A 19103-nucleotide genomic window follows, 5' to 3' on the forward strand; every position below is an offset into this window, starting at 1 on the left:
TCCCTGGGGCTGGCTAGCACATTAGCTCGTTCAGCGCCTCCAGAGGTGGGTTTTGAGTTGGATCTCTTGCAGTTGGGGGTGGACTGAGGAGCTGTGGGCAGGAGTGATTGGTTGGCAGTGGCAGAGTAGTGAACGGCTCTCCCTCCCTCTGCTCGCTCTTCCCACCCCCAGCATGACTCTACCGGAGACCTCATCCTGGGGGATTGCTCCCGGCTCCTCCTAAAAGCAAATCCCCCCCCCCCCCCCCCCCCCCGGTCACCCAACCGCACAGCTGGTGTCTGAAGTCCTGGTGTGCTCCTCTGTGGAAGGAGGGCAGGAGGGCTAACCTGTCCAGTCCAACCTGCCAGGCACCTTGTCCACGTGCTCAGGGCTCACAGAAACTCTTTTCCTCTTTCCATCAGGGCTAGAGGCCGGCCGGCCAGAGGAAGGAGAAGTCATCTTGCCCCACCCTGGCTGTGGAGGTGTTTATAAACACTCCTGGAATGCAGTGAACCTGCGAGGGGTCAGCCGCCCCAGGACTGCCCAGGCTGCCGGAGAGGGTGGGAGGGACGCCCAGGTGGATTCCTCCAATGCAAGTGGGGAACAGGGCTTCTGGTCCTTGTCATTGCACCTGCACACCCCCCAGTCTGGACTGGGGGGCTGTAATATTGGGAGAAGACAGGCTCACCCCCCGGTGGTCAGCAAGTGAGTCTTGAGGGACAATGTGCTCTGGCTGGAGGAAGGGAGAAAACAGCCACCAAGGTCTAGCAGGCGGTAAGCCAGCTCCAAGCACACCTTGTGCTCTAGCTCCTGGCTTCTCTCTTCTCCAACAAATCTCCAGTGCCTGGCTCTGGTGAGCCTACACTCCTCTGAGTGAGCCCCTGCCAGTGTCCTGTGTCTGGAAGGATCTTGATCTTGATTTCTTGAGGTTGTAGGGCAGCCATGTCCTCCCCAGCCTACCTACCACCTCTGCTCTAACCACAGAGCCTATGCGTCTGACAGAAACCCAAACACATGACGTCACAAGGTGCTCATAATTTTTCCTCCCTCCTTCCCCCCCTCCCCACACTTTGTCTTCTAATCCTGTCCATGAATGGAAGGGATGTTTTGTGTCATACTCAGCCAATGAAGCTCTCCAGCTAGGTTTAATTCCTTGCTATCTTTATTGTGGGGCTGCACTAACAATGTGAGTGTGGGGGAGGATAGGAGATGAGAGCTGAAAAACTTTATTCCCAGGGTCAGCTTTTTTTTTTTTAATTAAAAAATTTTTTTTAATGTTGATTTTTGAGAGACAGAGACAGAGCGCGAGCAGGGGAGGGCAGAGAGAGAGAGGGACACACATACACAGAATCCGAAGCAGGCTCCAGGCTCTGAGCAGTCAGCACAGAACCCCATGTGGGGCTTGAACTCACGGAGCGGTGAGATCATGACCTGAGCTGAAGTCAGACGCTCAACCGACTGAGCCACCCAGGTGCCCCTCCCAGGGTCAGTTTTGACCCCAAGTCTCTGACTTTGTTCAGCTGGGATGTAGTTGAGCACTGCACAGGTAGGAAAACCGGGAGGGAAGTATATGCCTTATTTAATACGGTACCAACTTGAAATAGACCCTGAGGATTAGTAAGTGGCAGGGTGGAATGGCACCAGAGGCAGGCAGTCCCCAGGTGAAAATGAAACCATCTGGCTGTGACCTGCCATGATATTGGCTGCCAGGCTATGTCAACTCATACCTGCCTTACAACTTGAAGCACAGCCTCATCACGCCAATGCTCAAAACCCTCTGAAGGTGGCTCACCCTGGCCTAACACGGTGGTATAAACTCCTTAGCCTGGTGTTCATGATCTACATGATCTGGGCTCACCTACCTCAGCTGTCTTACCAAGGTATCTCTACAACCCACCCCCAGTGTCCTCCTAAAATATCCCACATTCCAGCCCCAATGGGGTGTTCATAACCCCTGCACATGCCATGAACTCTCTGGCCCTCATACTTTGCATAGGCTGTTCTTTCTGAAATATTCTTCCCCCGTGCCCCCCTCTCTGCCTGTCAAATGCGGTATATGCCTTAGGGCTCAGCTCAACCACACTTCCTTCATAAAAATCCACCCACCAAGAAAAATCACTCCAACCTCAAAACCCCCAAAGCATTTTATTAGTACAGAACTTCCTTTACAGCAGTTGTCAGTGTGTGTGCCTTGGAACTGGATCTTGTTCAGAAGGCTTTGTGCCCTCCATAGTTCCTAGCACATGCCAGGCACCAAGTAAGTTCTCAATAAACCTTTATGATAGTGAATGGAGTCATGAGGTTGAATGACACTAATATATTGTCAAGAAAGGGAAATGGTTGGGGTGTCTGGGTGGCTCAGTCGGTTAAGTGTCTGATTCTTTTTTATTTTTTTTAATTTTTTTTTTAATGTTTATCTACTTTTGAGAAAGAGAAAGCCAGAGCATGAGCAGGGGAGGGGCAGATAGAGAGGGAGACATAGAATCCAAAGCAGGTTCCAGGCTTTGAGCTGTCAGCACAGAGCCCAATGCGGGGCTCGAACCCACGAACTGCAAGATCGTGACCTGAGCCGAAGCCTGGGAACTGAGCCACCCAGGTGCCCCAAGTGTTTGATTCTTGATTTTGGTTCAGATCATGATCTCACCATTTGTGAGTTTGAACCTGGCATGGAGCTCCACGCTGACAGTGTGGAGCCTGCTTGGGATTCTCTCTCTTTCCCTCTCTCTGCCCCTCCCACAGGCTGTCTCTCTCTCTCTCTCAAAATAAATAAACTTAAAAAAAAAGGGGGGGGGGAATGGCACCAAAACAACAGAGTTCTGTTAGGCTTTCCCATCACTTACCTGTCTGGTGCCTCCTTTCTTTTCCCTTTCTATCACCATTAAATATTTACAATGTACTGAATAGGTCTTACCCACAGGGTAGCTACCCTCCCTTGCAAACCTGAGGCATAATGTATCTTCTAATCTCCTCCATGGTAACAGGAAATGCTATGTACTGATATAGGCTGGAACAACTTGCAAACTCTTCAATTCCACGGCACTTTGTGAGTACCTACTGTGTACCCAGGTTTCTGCCAGGGGCTATGGAAGACACAAGTAAGTTACCACCTGGTCCCTGCTCTGACAGGGACTACTGGAAGCTAAACCGTGGGGGAAATCTAGGTGAAATGTCGCAGGACCGGGGTAGGCAGAGGGGTTGGCAGGGCAGCCACAGGACAACCGAGTGAGCACAGGCCTGGAGGTTTGTTTGGGAGATAGAGAAGGATGAGTTAGGGTGGGGACAAAATAGGAATGCCTTGAAATCTTAAGTCTGAAGTATATGCAGTTGGTGGTGAGGCAAAATTGCAGGTTTACGCACGTCAGTGAAGCAATGTGTAGTGTGAATTGAAGGGAGGATAGCCTAGTGATCAGGTGAGAAACTAGCAGCAATTCAAGATTGGAGTTCTGTAGCAAAAACATTGGACAGGAGTCAGGACACCTAGGTTCTAGTCCTGGCTCTGTTGTGGGACCCTGAACGAGTTACTTCTCTCCTCTGGGCCTTTCCTTAGCTGTATAACCTAAAACGTTCAAAGTGCCCTTTCCAATCTGATGGCCCGCCCATGGTTGAACCTTTGAGGTAGCATATTGGGAACGAAGGGAATCTGCCAATCCAATGGATATCTGGAACAAGGAAGTAAATGATTGGGAGCCGAGAGATAAAAAGAAGGGAGAGACTGAAAAGGATCCAGCCAGGGAGAATTGGGGAACTGTGCGGGGGGGGGGGGGGGGGGGGGGGGGCGGGGGAATGGCACTCTGTTCCTGAGGTCTGGTTTAGCAATCCTAATTTCACTTCCTCTTTCATTCTCCTTCCCTAATTTAGCCTCTTAGCCTCACCTTTTTTGGTGAGGGCAGGGCAAAATAAGACACTCCCACACCACCTCCAGGCCGTCTCCCCCCCCTTACCTTCCCCTTTTCTGGCCCTCGAACGATCCTCCTCCTCCCCCGCCCACCTGGCGCCATCCCAGAACCCACCGTTCTCCAGAGTAAACCGCCGACTGTCCCAAACAGAAAAGGCGGTGAATTTGGAATCGCGTTCATTATCACCCTCATAGCTACTCTTTTTTTTTTTTTTTTTTCAACTTTTTTAAATTTATTTTTGGGACAGAGAGAGAGACAGAGCATGAACGGGGGAGGGGCAGAGAGAGAGGGAGACACAGAATCGGAAACAGGCTCCAGGCTCCGAGCCATCAGCCCAGAGCCTGACGCGGGGCTCGAACTCACGGACCGCGAGATCGTGACCTGGCTGAAGTCGGACGCTTAACCGACTGCGCCACCCAGGCGCCCCCTCATAGCTACTCTTGATTGAGAACTCACCGCGTGCCAGGCTACGTTATTATTATTTTTTTTTTTTACAGCACTTGTTTGAGGCGATTGTTATCTCATTTTATGGATGAAGAAACTGAGACCAAAAGATGTTAAGTAACCTGTGCCAGCTCACACACCTGCCAATTGGCGGTGCCAGATTGGAAAAGAGGTCTGACTCCCAAGGCAGTGCCCCGGCCAGTTCCGGTTGGGCCGTGCGACCTTTGGCAGTTGGGGACCTCGTCCCTTAACTAACCACACCTCTCACGCCGGAATTCTCCAAGTCCCCGCCCCCGCCCGGCCGCGCCGGCCTCCCGCGCCCCGGTATTCTCCAGCCAGTGCGGCGGGGGCCCGGCCCGGCGCGGCAGGTGGGGCGGGCGGGGCGGGCGGGGCGGCCCGGGCTGGGGAGGCGGGCCCTGGGCGGGGCGTGGCCGGAAGCCTTAAAGCGGCTGGGGCGGCGGGGTGGGCCGCAGGGGCCGCACATCCCGGTGATCTTCTCTTCGTTTCAGAGCCGGCCGCGGCGCGCTCACCATGTCCCTGGCGGCCTCGGCTGGCCGGGGCCCGGGGGCCGTGTGGTCCCCAACGCACGTGCAGGTGACGGTGCTGCAGGCGCGGGGCCTGCGGGCCAAGGGCCCCGGGGGCACGAGCGATGCGTACGCGGTGATCCAGGTGGGCAAAGAGAAGTACGCCACCTCGGTGTCGGAGCGCAGCTTGGGTGCGCCGGTGTGGCGGGAGGAGGCCACCTTCGAGCTGCCGCCGCTGCTGTCCGCCGGGGCCGCGCCCGCGGCCGCCGCCACCCTGCAGCTCACCGTGCTGCACCGCTCGCTGCTCGGCCTCGACAAGTTCCTGGGCCGGGCCGAGGTGGACCTGAGGGAGCTGCACCGGGACCAGGGCCGCAGGAAGACCCAGTGAGTGCGGGCCGGGGGAGGGGACGCGGAGCGGGGAGGTGCGGGGCGAACGTGTGGCTTGGCGCTGAGATCCACTTAGAGAGCGCGCGGCAGACCCCGCGCCGCTGCGTCCCAAAGGGACGGAGGGAGAGAGGCCTTTCGAGAGGGATCTCCCCGGCCGGTCACCGTATTCTCACCTAACTTCAACTTCTCCTTCGGCTGTCCAACCCCAGCTCTCCCAGCGTGTGAGCTCTTTGCGGCGGGCGTGCGGGGTGGGGGCGGGGAGTACCTGGGGTAGTTTTGAATCTGCAGGGAGACGCTCAGCGCCCGGAACTTAGTAAGCGCTTAATGAATTTTTGATGAATTGAAAATACATGTGGGCTGACGAATTCTTATTACTGTGGGTAGTGTGTATGTGTGATACACACATTAGCTTCTGTGGAAAGGCTCCTGGGTATTTCACTGTCCTAGCCACTGAGCTGGGAATGGCGGGGCCAGAACGCAGGGAGGATTAAGTGGAGGAGTGAAACCCAGAGGCTCACCGAAGGGCAGAGCAGAGGCATTGCAGTGTGACCGCACTGCTTAAGGGGTTGGTGAAGAGAATTTGCCTGTCTTTCCTCCCCTTTTCAACCCCCTCCTCCCCTGCCTCCCCAAAGCATGCTAAAACAATTTAACTTTTCAGACTGAAAATTATTAACCCTGTTTGTCCTGGGCCCCAAATTAGTAAGGTGTGCTGGTTGGAGCCAGGGTCTGCCCTTGGCCAAGCTAAAGTGGGTGGTAGGCACTGTTTCTCTTTGGAGTTTGTCAGGTTCTCTCTGGTCCTACTCAGAATGGATGACTGCTCGCCTGTGGCTTCTCAGTGGCTTCTAGGTGTGGAGTTCTGTGCTAGGGTATCTCGCTCCCACAGGGAAAGCTGGACAACACCCACTTCACTTCAAGGTGTCACCCATTTGTTTGTTCTCTTTCACAGGTGTTTGCCATGGAGCATTTGATTATGGAACATTTGATTATGTTCATATCCTATACCAAAAGCTGGGCTCCTTAGCTTAATTGGTTACTTTGTGCTGGACGGTAAATAGGCACGTCAGTCATATTACCACAGGTCCTACAGTTGGTGAAGCATACTGATTCACATTGGGTGTTTTAGATATACACGGCATTTTCACTTTCCCTTGTGAACAGGACAGTAAAAGCCAGAGGGTTTGAGGTTACCAGATTCCCTTTTCTGCAGGGTGGGTCCAATTTCAGCTTGCATGCTTGTGAATGTATTACCCGATTCACTTATCTGGCCAAAGATGAATAGGCATTTTCTGAATTCAAATCAGATAAAAATAGAGAGCCTTGAGGTGAGGATGGATAGGATATCTCTTGGCATCAACTTACAAGCCAGAAGGTGAGCAGTGTCTTTGCTAAGGAGGTGCTGAAGCAATGCTAATTTTCCATTTGATTAAATGACATTTGGGGCCTTGGGTTGGCTTCCTTTCTGGCTTCAACTGGGTGCCATTGGCTGTCCTTTGTCTTGTCCCATCCCAAGATGTGTGGATATTATCATCTGTTTCTGCCGTCTGTTTCTGTTGGAACATTTTATTCCCTTGAAGGATAGATCACATGTCCCTGCCAGAGATGAGGGTTCCAGATTCCTGGGTCGGGTGCCCACTCTGGTCCTGACTCATTGTTAGGCTTCAAGCGACTCGATCTCTAAACACCCAAGTTTCCCTATTTATACGTGGAGCTTGTTACCGGCTTAATTGATGTTTATAAGATGTTTCCAGGTTCCTGGATTAATGGGGCCTGGGTATAGGCTCAGAAGGTTCTGTTACTGCTTTGTGAGGAATGAAAACCTCCTTAAATTCCCTATTTCAGAAAGTGTTCAGAGGTCTACATCTTCCTTTCTGTCATTCTCTCCAGTGTAATCCTAAACCTAGATGGTTCCTCCTGTCTACTGTAGGAGCTGATTACCACTTAGTCGCAGTATCAACTTTGTAGGAAAATGATGCTTAGTTGATGTGTATTTTTTTTTTTTTTTTTTTTGTAACTGCAAAGGAAGTCTTTGCCCCATCAGCAGTAGGTGAAATTGCAAGCTTTCCATCTGCCACTTCCTGGGACTTTCCAGGGTGCTAGGGAACCTAGTGAAACCGAGCTTCTCTGATGCCTTGGTACATCACTTGGGTGCTCAAGATGGCTGACATGTGGAGAGTGATGCATACCGAGAGAGGTGGAAGTTTACCAGAAGGAAACTGGTTGGGCTAGGAAAATCATTTGAACTAGTTATTAATGGTTTGACTACACCTTAGACATTAAAAACCAAAAACAGGGGCGCCTGGGTGGCTCGGTTTGTTAAGCGTCCGACTTCGGCTGGGTCATGATGTCACAGTGCGTGAGTTCGAGCCCTGTGTCGGGCTCTGGGCTGACAGCTCAGAGCCTAGAGCCTGTTTCGGTTCTGTGTCTCCCTTTCTCTCTGCCCCTCGCCTGCTCATGCTCTGTTTCTGTCTCGGTCTCAAAAATAAATAAACATTAAAACAGAATTTTTTAAAAAATAAAATAAAAACTGGAAACAAAACATAAGTTCAATTTTGGTTTCCAGGTGTGTGTGTGTGTGTGTGTGTGCGCACGTGCGTGTGCATGCATGTGTGTTAATCTCTAGCAAAGAAGAATTGCTGCTATTTAGAGTATGACTTTTGTCACGGGTCCAGAAACTCAAGACGTTAAGAGTTAACTGTGCTCATACTTCCCTTTGTTCTCTTGATAAGCCCTCATCCATCATATGTTTGGAGTTCAGAAAATATGTTTTTCATGACTCAAATTTGGGGGACCTCAAATTTAGTGTGATGACACACATCTTTAAAATACCAAGTGGAGACTGACATAGAGGTAGGATACTTCTAATAGGGAATAGTGTGTGGCCCCTTTTGCTAAGAAGAAATTGAAATGGGGGCACCTGGGTGGCTCAGTCAGTTGGGCATCTGACTTTGGCTCAGGTCATGATCTCACGTTTTGTGGGTTTGAGCCCCGCGTCAGGTTCTGTGCTGACAGCTCAGAGCCTGGAGCCTGCTTCGGATTCTGTGTCTCCCTCTCTCTCTGCTCCTACCCCACTCATGCTCGCTCTCTCTCTCTCTCTCTCTCTCAAAAATGAATAAACATTAAAAAATATTTAAAAAAAGAAGAAGAAATTGAAATGTGTTTCTTTTGCACTTATTAAAGACCTGGGGTCACAGTTGGGCCTTGGTGAAATGGGAACCAGTTAAGTCTCACGCTCATAAAACGGACCTGAAGCTGAGAGGCCAGAAGGGTGGGGGGGAACCTTTTTAGGATACTAAGAGCAACAAAATTTGGGGGAAATAATCTGTTAAAAACAGATTAAAATAAACATCCATTCAGGCTAGTGACTGAAAGGCCATTGTGTAACTAAATATCATGACACTTAATACTGTAATAGTCTTCCAGCTGTGAAGGGAGAGTGAGTGATGGAGAGTCATTTTCTTATGTCTCTTGAAGATGCAAGAGGGAGTTTGGTTGCACATGAAAGATTTGAGATTTTGAAGAACTATAAGTGTAGTAAGCTGCTATAATAAGTTGCCAGAGGAAATCCGGGTTATTAAAAAGAAATAAAGGCTCAATGGTTGTTTTCCTGGGAGAGTTGGATGTGGAGAAATGATTTAATTGACCAGAGAGATAAATAATAAGCTGTCAGGGGTACCTGGTTGGCTCAGTTGGTTAAAAGTCCGACTTTGGCTCAGGTCACGCTCTCACGGTTCATGGTTTCAAGCCCCGAACTGTCAGCACAGAGCCTGCTTCAGATCCTCTGTCTCCCTCTCTCTCTGCCCCTCTGCTGCTCTCTCTTGTAAATAAATAAACGTTAAGAAAAAAAAAAGCAGTCAGTGTTTGTGCTTATACTGTTAAGTTTCCTAAGTGCAGTTAGGTTTTTTTGTAACCGATTGGAAAATTGGAGCAGTGTTACTGATTAAATTTTTCCTTTCTTGGGATTCCCCTTAAAGGTAACATTGGGCCTTTCTGGAAACCCTCCTGCCTCTCACAGTCCCCTCCTACTCCAGTGTAGGAAACTGACAGCTCAGTGCTTGAGACAGAGTTGTCTGTCAGCTCTGGGACAAGTAACCCCAACCTGGTTGTAGCCATGGAATGAAATGACTAAGAAGGGGAGAGTCATTGTTCCGGTGATGGGAAAGATGCTCCCTCATGTTCCTCATGGTATTATTTGTTTATTATTATTTTTTGAGGGGCGGGGGACAGAGAGAGAGAAGGGGGGGGGGGGGAGAGAGAGAGAGAGAAAGAAAGAGAGAAAGCCCGGGAAGGGGAGAGAGAAATCCCAAGCAGGCTCTGGGCTGTCAGTGCAGAGCCAGACTGAGGGCTTGAACTCAAGAACTGTGAGATCATGACCTGAGCCGAAACCAGGAGCCGGACGCTTACTTGACTGAGCCACCTGGGAGCTCATGGTATTGTTTGGTTACGACTTCATTTATAAGATATTTAGTTAGCTTGGGGAAAGTTCCAACCGCCCCCCGCCCCTTTATTTTGTCTTTAAAGTCCATATTTTTAGTACTTTTTTTTTTTTTTTTTTTTTTACTGAAGTATAGTTGACCCACAATACTACGTTAGTTTCAGGTGTATACCATAGTGATTCGACAGTGCTATACGCTGTCCTATACTCACCACCATCCGTCAATGCAGTGCTGTTAGAGTACCACCGACTGTTCCCTATGCTGCACGTTCACGGCTGTGACCGATGCCTTTCACACCTGGAAGCCTGTATCTCCCACTCCCCTTTACCCCTTTTGCCCATTGCCACCCCCTCCCTTCTAGCAGCCACCACTTTGTTCTCACTGTATTTATGGGCCTGTTTCTGCCATTTGTTCCGGTTTTTAGATTCCACATAGAAGTGAACTCATATGTATTTGTTTTTCTCAGTCTGACTTATTTCACTTAGCATAATACCCTCTAGGTCCACCCATGTTGTGGCAGATGGCAAGATCTCATGCTTGTATTTTTAGTAAATGTATTTTAATACCTTCTAGGTGCCAAGCACTGGGGTGTAAACAATAGTGACCAAAACAGACACGATCCTTGCTTTCAGGAAGTTCAGAGCCTTGTGGGGGAGACAGACGTTAGGCAAATGAACACATAAATAAATAATCATGGATTATGATAAGTACTGTGGAGGAAGAGAACAGGGTATCATAAGAGGAAAGAACAGGAAGGACATGGCTTAAAGAAGGGGATGCTTCTCTGAGGCAGAAACCTGAAGTACAAAGAGATTTTTCTGGTGACAAGTAGAGGAAAAGGGCCCGAGGCAGAGGGAACAGCCTGCACAAAGGCCCTGAGGCTGGAACACCTGGGAAGCTGGAGGGATTGTATAGATGGAGGCTGAAGAGGAAGGCAGGGTTTTATTTAAAAGCAGCGAGAAGTCACGGAGTATTAAAAGCAAAGGGTGTTGTGATCCACGTTGTCAAAAACCACTGTGGCTGTTGGGTGGAGAATGGATTCAAAGCAGACCTAGCCTGGAATTGGATAGACAAAATGGGAGGCTGTTACAGTAATCTAGGCCACCAGTGGTGGTGGCTTGCACTTGGGTGATGGCCATGGAGGTGGACAGAGGTGGTGGATTTCAGAGATATTTTGGAAGTGTAGTTGGCCTGATTTGTGATAGATTGGATGTGGGTGGGGGGAGAGAAGAGGAAGTGATAAGAATGAACTAATAAAATAAAGAGAGCTTGCTGTTGAAAATGAACCAGGAAGTGATGGTGTCTTCTTTCCCCAGCAGAGTGAGGTCACCATTACAAAGACAGCTTTGGGCAGTGACACCTGTGAGTTGAGTCTCCTGTTGGAAGGAATTAGTAGGAAACACCATTGAAACCAGGGTGGAAACCAGGGTGTGTATATGTGTGTCTCCAAGTATTTACAGTTTTAAAACAGGCCGAGTCTTTGTTTTGTAATAGTGTATGTAGCTGGTAAAATCTCACTGGTGCGCTCTAACACAGCTGATGAGGTCACTGCTTCAAGGAATGTAGGACTAAAAAAGGGAAAATAGTACATAACATTAGGAAAAAGAAACCTATAAGTGAAAAATAAAACTCTAGTAAGCTAACCATTTACATGTTTTTCACATTAGGGAAGGTGAGCGTACAGGAGAGTCTTGTGCCTTTTTTGTTGTGCTTAAACTTCCTTTTGGTTACAAAGACCTCTATTGTAGTTCTGTAACTACCATCGGAGGGAGGTTTTTATGAATAGTATTTGATATGTCATTTTAATTGTAGCGATTAACCAAAAAATGTTATAATTACATGGAAAGCAATACATGTGCTTATTAAAATGTCACCCACTCTGATATAGGTTTGCTGACCTTACCCTTTTCGCCCTTAACAGTAATCTTAGGTATCTATTAAAAATAGTACAATTTTAGTTGCCATACATCCTAGAAAACTGTGCTCCTCACTCTACACTTTGGAGACGCCAGCCCTGGCTAATTCCAGAAGGATGAAGCCCTAGGCTAATGGAGAAAGTGATAGGAGGTCATTTTGGGCTTTATTTTCATCTCAGAGCAGTTCCTTGTGTGACCTTTGGTTCTGGGTCTTGTGCAGATCTCTAAATCTCTGGGCCTTTGAATTCCAACAAAATCAACACCGGGACCCTTGTATTGGCTTTTGAAGAAAATCGGTCCACTGCCAAGATATTTGTTTGGGAAAAGACTTGGCAGTGAGAGCTTCTCCTCTTAAGGTGTCCTGGGTCAGATCTTGCGCCCGAGCTGTGGCTTAGGAGACCAAGTCTGACTCTGCCTGCCTTTCCCTTGGCCCCGGACCACTTTGGTCTTGTTCTTTGTTGTGTGACCCAACGCAGGAGCTCGTAACATCTGTGTGAGTAAGTGAATGGTTGAGGTCCCTGTAGGCACAGAGCGGGCGGTTGTTTGCCTGCGTGGACACGGAAAACTGTTTAATCTTAGAATTAGCCCAGTGGATCAAAGACCAGGGGTGCCGGAGGTATGAGGTCAAAGCTCTGCTCTTTCAGTTTCTTAGTTTGGGCTGTGGCTTGTCGGTTGCCTTTTCTTAACACCAGGGAAGCAGGTTCCCTTCTGCTAATGATGCCTTTGGCGAGGGAGCTGCAGTTAGCCACTAATGAGATGAGAAATTCCTTTCCTGCAGAGAGAAGGCTGTAGATCTTCTGTTAGAGAAAAAGCGAGGATTTTAGTCTCCAGGGTGTCCCTGAGGGACACATTTAGGAATGTGCCTGCAGAGAGAAAAAAGGCAGCACTAATTAAGTGTCCTTTCCTGAATGCTGGGCTTTGAATGGAGTAGAGGGGAGGCATTTATAAGAAATCCCAGAAAAATGTTTCTAGAGGTGTGGCTGCTGTACGCTTCACCTTTTAAACACTCTTTTATGAGAAAGGACTTGGCTAACCTAGGTGGAACAATTCAGGCTTCCAGAAAGCCTGGTCTGAAAAGGCCTCTTGTGATCATGAAGAATGGATGTCCTGTGTGGAGGGCACCAGGCAGCACGCTGGGTCCCGGGATATTTCTTCAAGGGTGTTGCCTCTTCTAGCACCAAAACTGGGGTTTTCCTTTTATGCTAATGGAACTTTGCATTTTTGCTAGTCATTTGTTGTTAAAACAGGATTTTAAAATGTGGGTTCCCCTCCTCCTCTTTCTTGGGACTTAGCTGATTACACGATAAATCATAGACACTCTGCTTTCTTGCCAGGAACTCTCATAGAAAGAGTGTGAACCTGTTTGTGGGGTGGGGAGTGGACTGTTGGATCCCTTATGCTAGAGTGTATTTGTTTCCTTTTGTCCTGGTCCTTAGAAGGTGAACAAAAACCATTGCATGTTTGTCCCAAGTCTCTTTGCATGAATAATAAAGGACCCTGTGGTTGCCGCGACATTGTTCTTTGACGGACCAATTGGGCAAGAGGCGAGATACCTGATCTGATGGTAGAATATTAACATTTGTGGCTTTTTGAGATATGATCAAGTAAAAAAAAAAAAAAACGGCAAGTAAATGAATACAGGAGGGGTGCACTTCCATGTTTAAAAACGAGTTGATGTTTTTCTAATTTGTAGAGAATCTTAAAATACCGATACTTGCTATTTCTTATAGTCTTCACCTATAAGGAGTCTAGCATTGAGTGATTTCAACTTAGAAAACATGTCTTGATCCTTATACTTCAGTCACGCCATCTCAGCATATCCCTGCAGTAGTTTGGAAGCCCTGGGTCTTGTCTGCTGTGTAGAAACCCTGAAGGGTTTGATCTGAGGATCGTTACATCTCTCAGTAAGTTACAGAAAATACACACTGACTGGTGTTTTAAAAGACTCTCGCATACTTTTTAATTTTGGAGATTGCGTAATACAGACTTACTTTGTAACTGAGCCATTTCCTCCTCCCTTCAAATGCAGATCTTTATTGTTTGTGTTTGTTGGATAGGTTTGGTTATCTAGGGGCAGAGCCAGTCAGAAATGTTGAGATCTTAAATTCCCTTCTGAGAACTATCTGCGGGGGTAAACCACGGTATAGACGCATTTGGCGGGATATCATACAGCCACTAGAAATGGTGGGTATGAAGACTGTAGGGCAAGAACGCACCACACGCTATAAAAATAAAATCACATGTAAACTCTGGTTACAACCAAGTAAGGATTATAGCTAATACTTATTGAATGCTTATTAAGTGCCAGGCACTACATATATTAAGTCCCTTAATCTTCATTAGCATCCTTGTGAATTAGGTGCTTTCAGCCCTGTGTCAGAGGAACCTGAGCCACAGAGAGGTTAAGTAACTTGCCTGAAGTGTCTCAGCTAGTGGTTGTTAAAATGTACAGGAAAAACACTTCAAGAAGATATGTAAAAAGGGATAATGGTCACATTAGCATGAAAGTAAGCCCATTAAAAAAAATTAACAAAAAGTTCTCTGTAACTTGTTGTGCTCACTTTCTAAGAGAATTTCTGTAGAGCAAATAATAAGGAAGGGACCCAGGGCGTTTTCAACCTGCTTTTTCTGTTCTGCCTCCTTTAGCACACCACTTACCAGTTTTCAGGATGGAGTTTGGTGGCTACAGGTGGCCTTTCAGTGCCGCTAGAATGGCTGTTTTAGGGGTTGGGGTAAAAAAATGAGCCATTTGCCACTCTCAGGAGTTCTTCCAAGTTGTTAACAATGGGCAGAGGGGAAGCGTCACTGAGGGAGGCAAGGTTGGCCGATTGGTCATTCTGTAGTCAGAGTAAGGTAATCAAGACCAGCTACAAAGGGCAGTAACAAAACATGTGAAACTGCCTCGCCCGTGTAGGGAACACCACAGACGTTTTATAGGCCATAAACATTTCTGTCCCTGTTTGCTCTCCATTGCTTCTAGGCTACCGGGAGAAGAGTCTGGACATTTCACCCATATGGAATCACTCCTTTTCAGAACCCCATTCAGATGTTCTCAACTGCTAACCCCACATGTGCAGCCTTCTTTTTATTCCCTGGGGAAGACAACGAATGAGTTGCTTTTTAAAAATTCTTCATCTATGAAAGATTGAGAGTGTCCTCTGTGTCAAACACTACATCAGGTGCCTTTCTGTTCTTCCTGCTTCTTCCCTCACCTGAGGCCATAATCCCCTGTGTCATGATGCTTGGTTACCATGGAGATGACTCATGCTATAAGTCACGGTTGAGATTTTGCAGGGAACAGGTTGGGGCGGGGGGCCAGTCTACCACTGACCCTGAGTCCAGACCAGACCCACAGACGGAGAGCCCTGGAAATTAACGCACATGAAAATGTTGAAGTGACTCGTAGAGCCATAGTGGTCTTTCTTTCCCTGCCTTCCCTGGAGCCTCCTGTGTCTAATACAAGTATGCAGTATTAATTCGTTTTGCTGGAGCCCCTAGGTAGGTGGTTCGTATTTAATTTTGCTGAGGACCTTATTTGTGTGTGAGAGCCCTTATTTGGGATGAAATTGTATGCGTTAGCAGGCATTTCTTTCCGTGTCTAATTATTTTCTCATGCTTCAAAGTCAGAAAGAAAAGGCAACAGTGGTTCTAATGGAGCACTTTGTGATGTTTGGTGAGCCAGCTCTCTCTCTTTCCCACTGGAGGGTATGCCTTTTAGGGCAGAATCTGGCCTTTTCATTTTGTATTTCCAGTGGCTGCTATGTAAGAAAAAAATTGGAAGCGAATCTTTGAAGTCATCATTTCTTTGTACGTGTCTGCCCTGCGGAATGTTTCAAAGGAAAAACATGTTTGTTTCAGCTGCAGAAAGGTTATTTTTGAGACATACCGGCCAGTCCTTTACAAGGATAATCCCGAAAGCCTGCATTGCTGCGAGACTTCTCATTTCCCAAGAGTAGGAACCGTACTCCCCTCACCCTGCCGCATTCCGATGGAAGGCCCCCTGTGATCAACTTTCCACGTATTTGAGCCCCAGAGTGAGACTCGGTGCGTTCTGAAAGCAGACTGGCCCTGAGAATTGGGCATGGTTGGATAATTCTAGCTTTTCTCAAAATGACTATTGAAAGGCCCAGAAGATTTGACGATGCGCGCCCAGGCAATAGAAGACATAAATGAATTTTTCTGTATTTTTAGCTCTTGCCTTGTCTTGTGTTCGATTAAAAAAGCCTAAAACCCCAAAGCCCCCAAAACTCTAAAATAGCAGGGTAGCCTGTTTGGATAATGGGCGTTTTTGTTTTTGTGTGCCCAGGACCATCATCCCTTGACTGAGGGGCATGGAGGGGTGGGAAGATTGAAGTTTTCATTTTGTACCATTTTGTATGATTTGAATTTTTACCCTATGCCTGTTATTACTTTCGAATATAGTTTTTTTTTATGTTTCCTATCACTTTTTATGTATTCAGAGATCCTTTTAATTTCCAAAGAATTGAATTTTTAATTATAAGTTAAAATAATTATTTGATTACAGAAGGGATCATTTGATTTTTCTTGATAGGTTGCAGGAATTTTTCAGAAATACGGGCTTAAAACAAACTCAGTACCTTGGGATTATGGCTTTCTTTCTGTACCCTGCCCTTTGGACTAGGAAAATCAACCCAGCCCTGATTTTTGAGATAATTCAAGCTTTCTGGGCCTACCTGAAAGGTAATGCTGGAACACACCCACACTGCCACCTTACCTACACTGGGTGGCTTTGCTGAGACTTTGTTATTCAAGAATTGCTTCCGTGAGGTGCTGGAATTAAGTGAGCTAAAAAACAAATGCATAAAAAAGCACTTAAAATAAAATTGATGCTTGAATGCGGAAACCCACAAACGTATATCTGGTTTGGGATTTCTTAGGGTGAGAGACATTTATGAATCATGGCTTTCATTTATTATAAAATTATCCTTGTGCCAAAGATTCCTTGCTTAAGTGGTTTGAATGTCATGTTGTTAGACGGAACAATTCCTGTATTCTTTTCCAGCTTTAACAAATCCAGCACAGATTGTTAAAAATTCTGAACGTTTGCATGGGACGCTTACCTGTGATTCGGTCTGCTTTTCACATCCTTAAATAGCTCTGTGGCTGTTCTTGGCTACCTGGTCTTTGGTTTGAGGTTTGCCTGTGAAAATAAAGGATAGGAACAGTTGCTGGAGCATCTATTCACACCTCCTAGTGGTTTTAGAAGTTCCCCAAACAGATCCCACTTTAGTTCCCCAGGGACTGATCCTGGGCATAGGTGCCCAGGGAGGATTCCAGAGTCGGTTGTAGCTTCGCTCAAAGTAAACAGACTGGTGGTGATACTTTTGGAAAGGAGGGCTGGTCCCAGGAACTGTCGATGGCACGCTTTGAAGGTCATCTTTGCATCCCCTGCTTGGCTAACAGTACGAGTTGTGTGGAGGAGGCTGGGGAGAAGGCCGGACTGACCCCGCTTCCGTGGGCAAAGAGGTCAAACTTCTTGCGGCCGGTGTGGTCATCTGAACCTCTGCATTCAGCTTCAGCAACTTCCCCTTTCAGGTGCCTGCAGTGGGTATTTACCAAAGCTAACCACCCTTCATCACCAGGGCTACCATTTAGCCGCATGACGGGCAGATGACAAAAAGAAATAATCCTCTGGACATCTAAATGACAAATAAGCAAGCTATTCCAGGCTAGGTCTTGGAAAATATATTGTGAAGACACTAGGCTGGCAGGGGTGAGGTTGTCCATAAACACCTTGCGTCTCCCCTGCCCTGCCCACCCCCCCCGGCCCCCCAGCTGTGGATTGTGGTTTTAAAAACCATAAAAAATTTCCTCTAAAAGTCCAGAATCGTAGCTTATATCATTTTCTCCAATTTTTGGATGTATTTTTAAAATCAAGTTTAAGTTGTTCTTTTTTTTTTTTTTTTAATTTTTTTTTTTTAACGTTTATTTATTTTTGAGACAGAGAGAGACAGAGCATGAACAGGGGAGGAGCAGAGAGAGAGGGAGACACAGAATCTGAAACTGGCTCCAGGCTCTGAGTTGTCAGCACAGAGCCCGACACGGGGCTTGAACCCACGGACCGTGAGATCGTGACCTGAGCCGAAGTCGGACGCTTAACCGACCAAGCCACCCAGGCGCCCCAAGTTTAAGTTGTTCTTGATGACTTTGTATACTGGACTCTATATGTAATCTCATGATTTATGGTTGGTGGTGACTGTGGTGGGATTTCCCCCTTTTCTTCCTAGAACATTTCTTAGTACTTTTTTCCTCGGTACTTTCTTTCTTATGGTAGGGCCTTTTAAATGAGAAGCTTAAACCTGCCTCAGAAAGAATTTATTTATTTTCTTAAGTTTTATTTATTTATTTATTTGTTTTGAGAAAGAGAGAGAGCTGGCGAGGGACAGAGGCACCTAGAGAGAGAGAATCCCAAGCAGACTCACCACTCAGCACAGAGCCCAACACGGGTTCAGTCTCACAACCTTGAGATCGTGACCTGAGCCAAAATCAAAAGTCAGCCACTTAACCGACTGAGCCACCCAGGCACCCCTCACAGCCCCCCCCCTTTTTTTTAAGTTTATTTATTTAGAAAGAATTTAAATTTGAATCTCCTCTCTGTGTGTTGTGAACATGGCCCATGGGAGGTGAGTTAGCAAAGAGTGTAAAGCAGGAATCTTGGGGTTAGAGAATGAATAGGACCTTTGGAGAAATGCAGAACTGATTCAGAATCCTGGCTATGCCCCTTAACAGTGGTAAGACCTTGTACGAAACACCTAACTTGTGAGCCTCAGTGTCTTTGTAAAGTGAGTATAATGTCTACTGTGTGTCATTCTTGGGACACTAATTCCAGGATGTTCCTAAGTGTGCACAGTGCCAGGTTATGTTGTAGATGCTATTTAAGTGTTAGGTTTCTGCTTCCTTCTGCCCCTTTCCTCTCAGTTGTAAAACGAGCTAAGGTAGTGGGGTAGGGATCTGCCCTGCGAGCAAGACAGGCTGAGAGTGAAGGAGGAAACTGTGTTCTTTTGAGCAAACCCGTCATTTCCTTTACGTCCACGGCCCTCAGCTCTTAAGTAGGTCACTCCAAAGAACATCCAAATGCGGTTTCTCAGTTTGTACGGTAACGCCGGGGATGGCTGTCGGTGGACCGTGGATTCAGACCTATTTGCTCTGTAGTGGTCATGCCACGGATCCGCCTCGCCTTCTTGGAGGTCACCAGATGGAACATGCCAAGGGGAGATTTCTTTTTCTGAAGTTTGTCTTTCAGTCGAGTTGGACTGATACAATACTTGCCCTGTCTTGAAGTAGTTTGCAAATGACCCATTGAAATACTTGGATAATGTTTGAAATCTTCTCTTTTTAGGAGTATTAAGCTAGGGAAGAATGCCTCCTTTCCACTTCTAATTCTTATTATTTTTTTAGCGTGGTAAAATATACGTAACAAAATTTACCAACCGTTTTTTAGTGTACGGCTTGGTCCAATACATTCACACTGTTGTGCCACCGCCAACCGTCCTTGTCCAGACT

The 19103-nt window shown here is 47.1% G+C and overlaps 1 protein-coding gene across 4 annotated transcripts in view; it reads left to right on the forward strand.

Annotated features, from left to right (window-relative positions):
* Nucleotides 1-4782: 4782 nt before the first annotated feature.
* The window catches only part of RAB11FIP1 (RAB11 family interacting protein 1), a 34574-nt gene continuing 20253 nt past the window's right edge, over nt 4783-19103 (forward strand). Inside the window, exon 1 of one of the 4 annotated variants that reach the window (XM_042934889.1) lies at nt 4783-5227. In XM_042934889.1, coding sequence (XP_042790823.1) covers nt 4851-5227 — 377 coding nt within the window. In that variant the 5' untranslated portion in view covers nt 4783-4850. Of the gene's footprint in view, nt 5228-14903; nt 15078-19103 lie in introns of those variants that run through there. The other 3 variants (XM_042934893.1, XM_042934890.1, XM_042934892.1) reach the window with 3 other exon arrangements.

The sequence above is a fragment of the Panthera leo genome, chromosome B1 (assembly GCF_018350215.1).
Source record: "Panthera leo isolate Ple1 chromosome B1, P.leo_Ple1_pat1.1, whole genome shotgun sequence".
Classification (NCBI taxonomy): Eukaryota; Metazoa; Chordata; class Mammalia; order Carnivora; family Felidae; genus Panthera; species Panthera leo.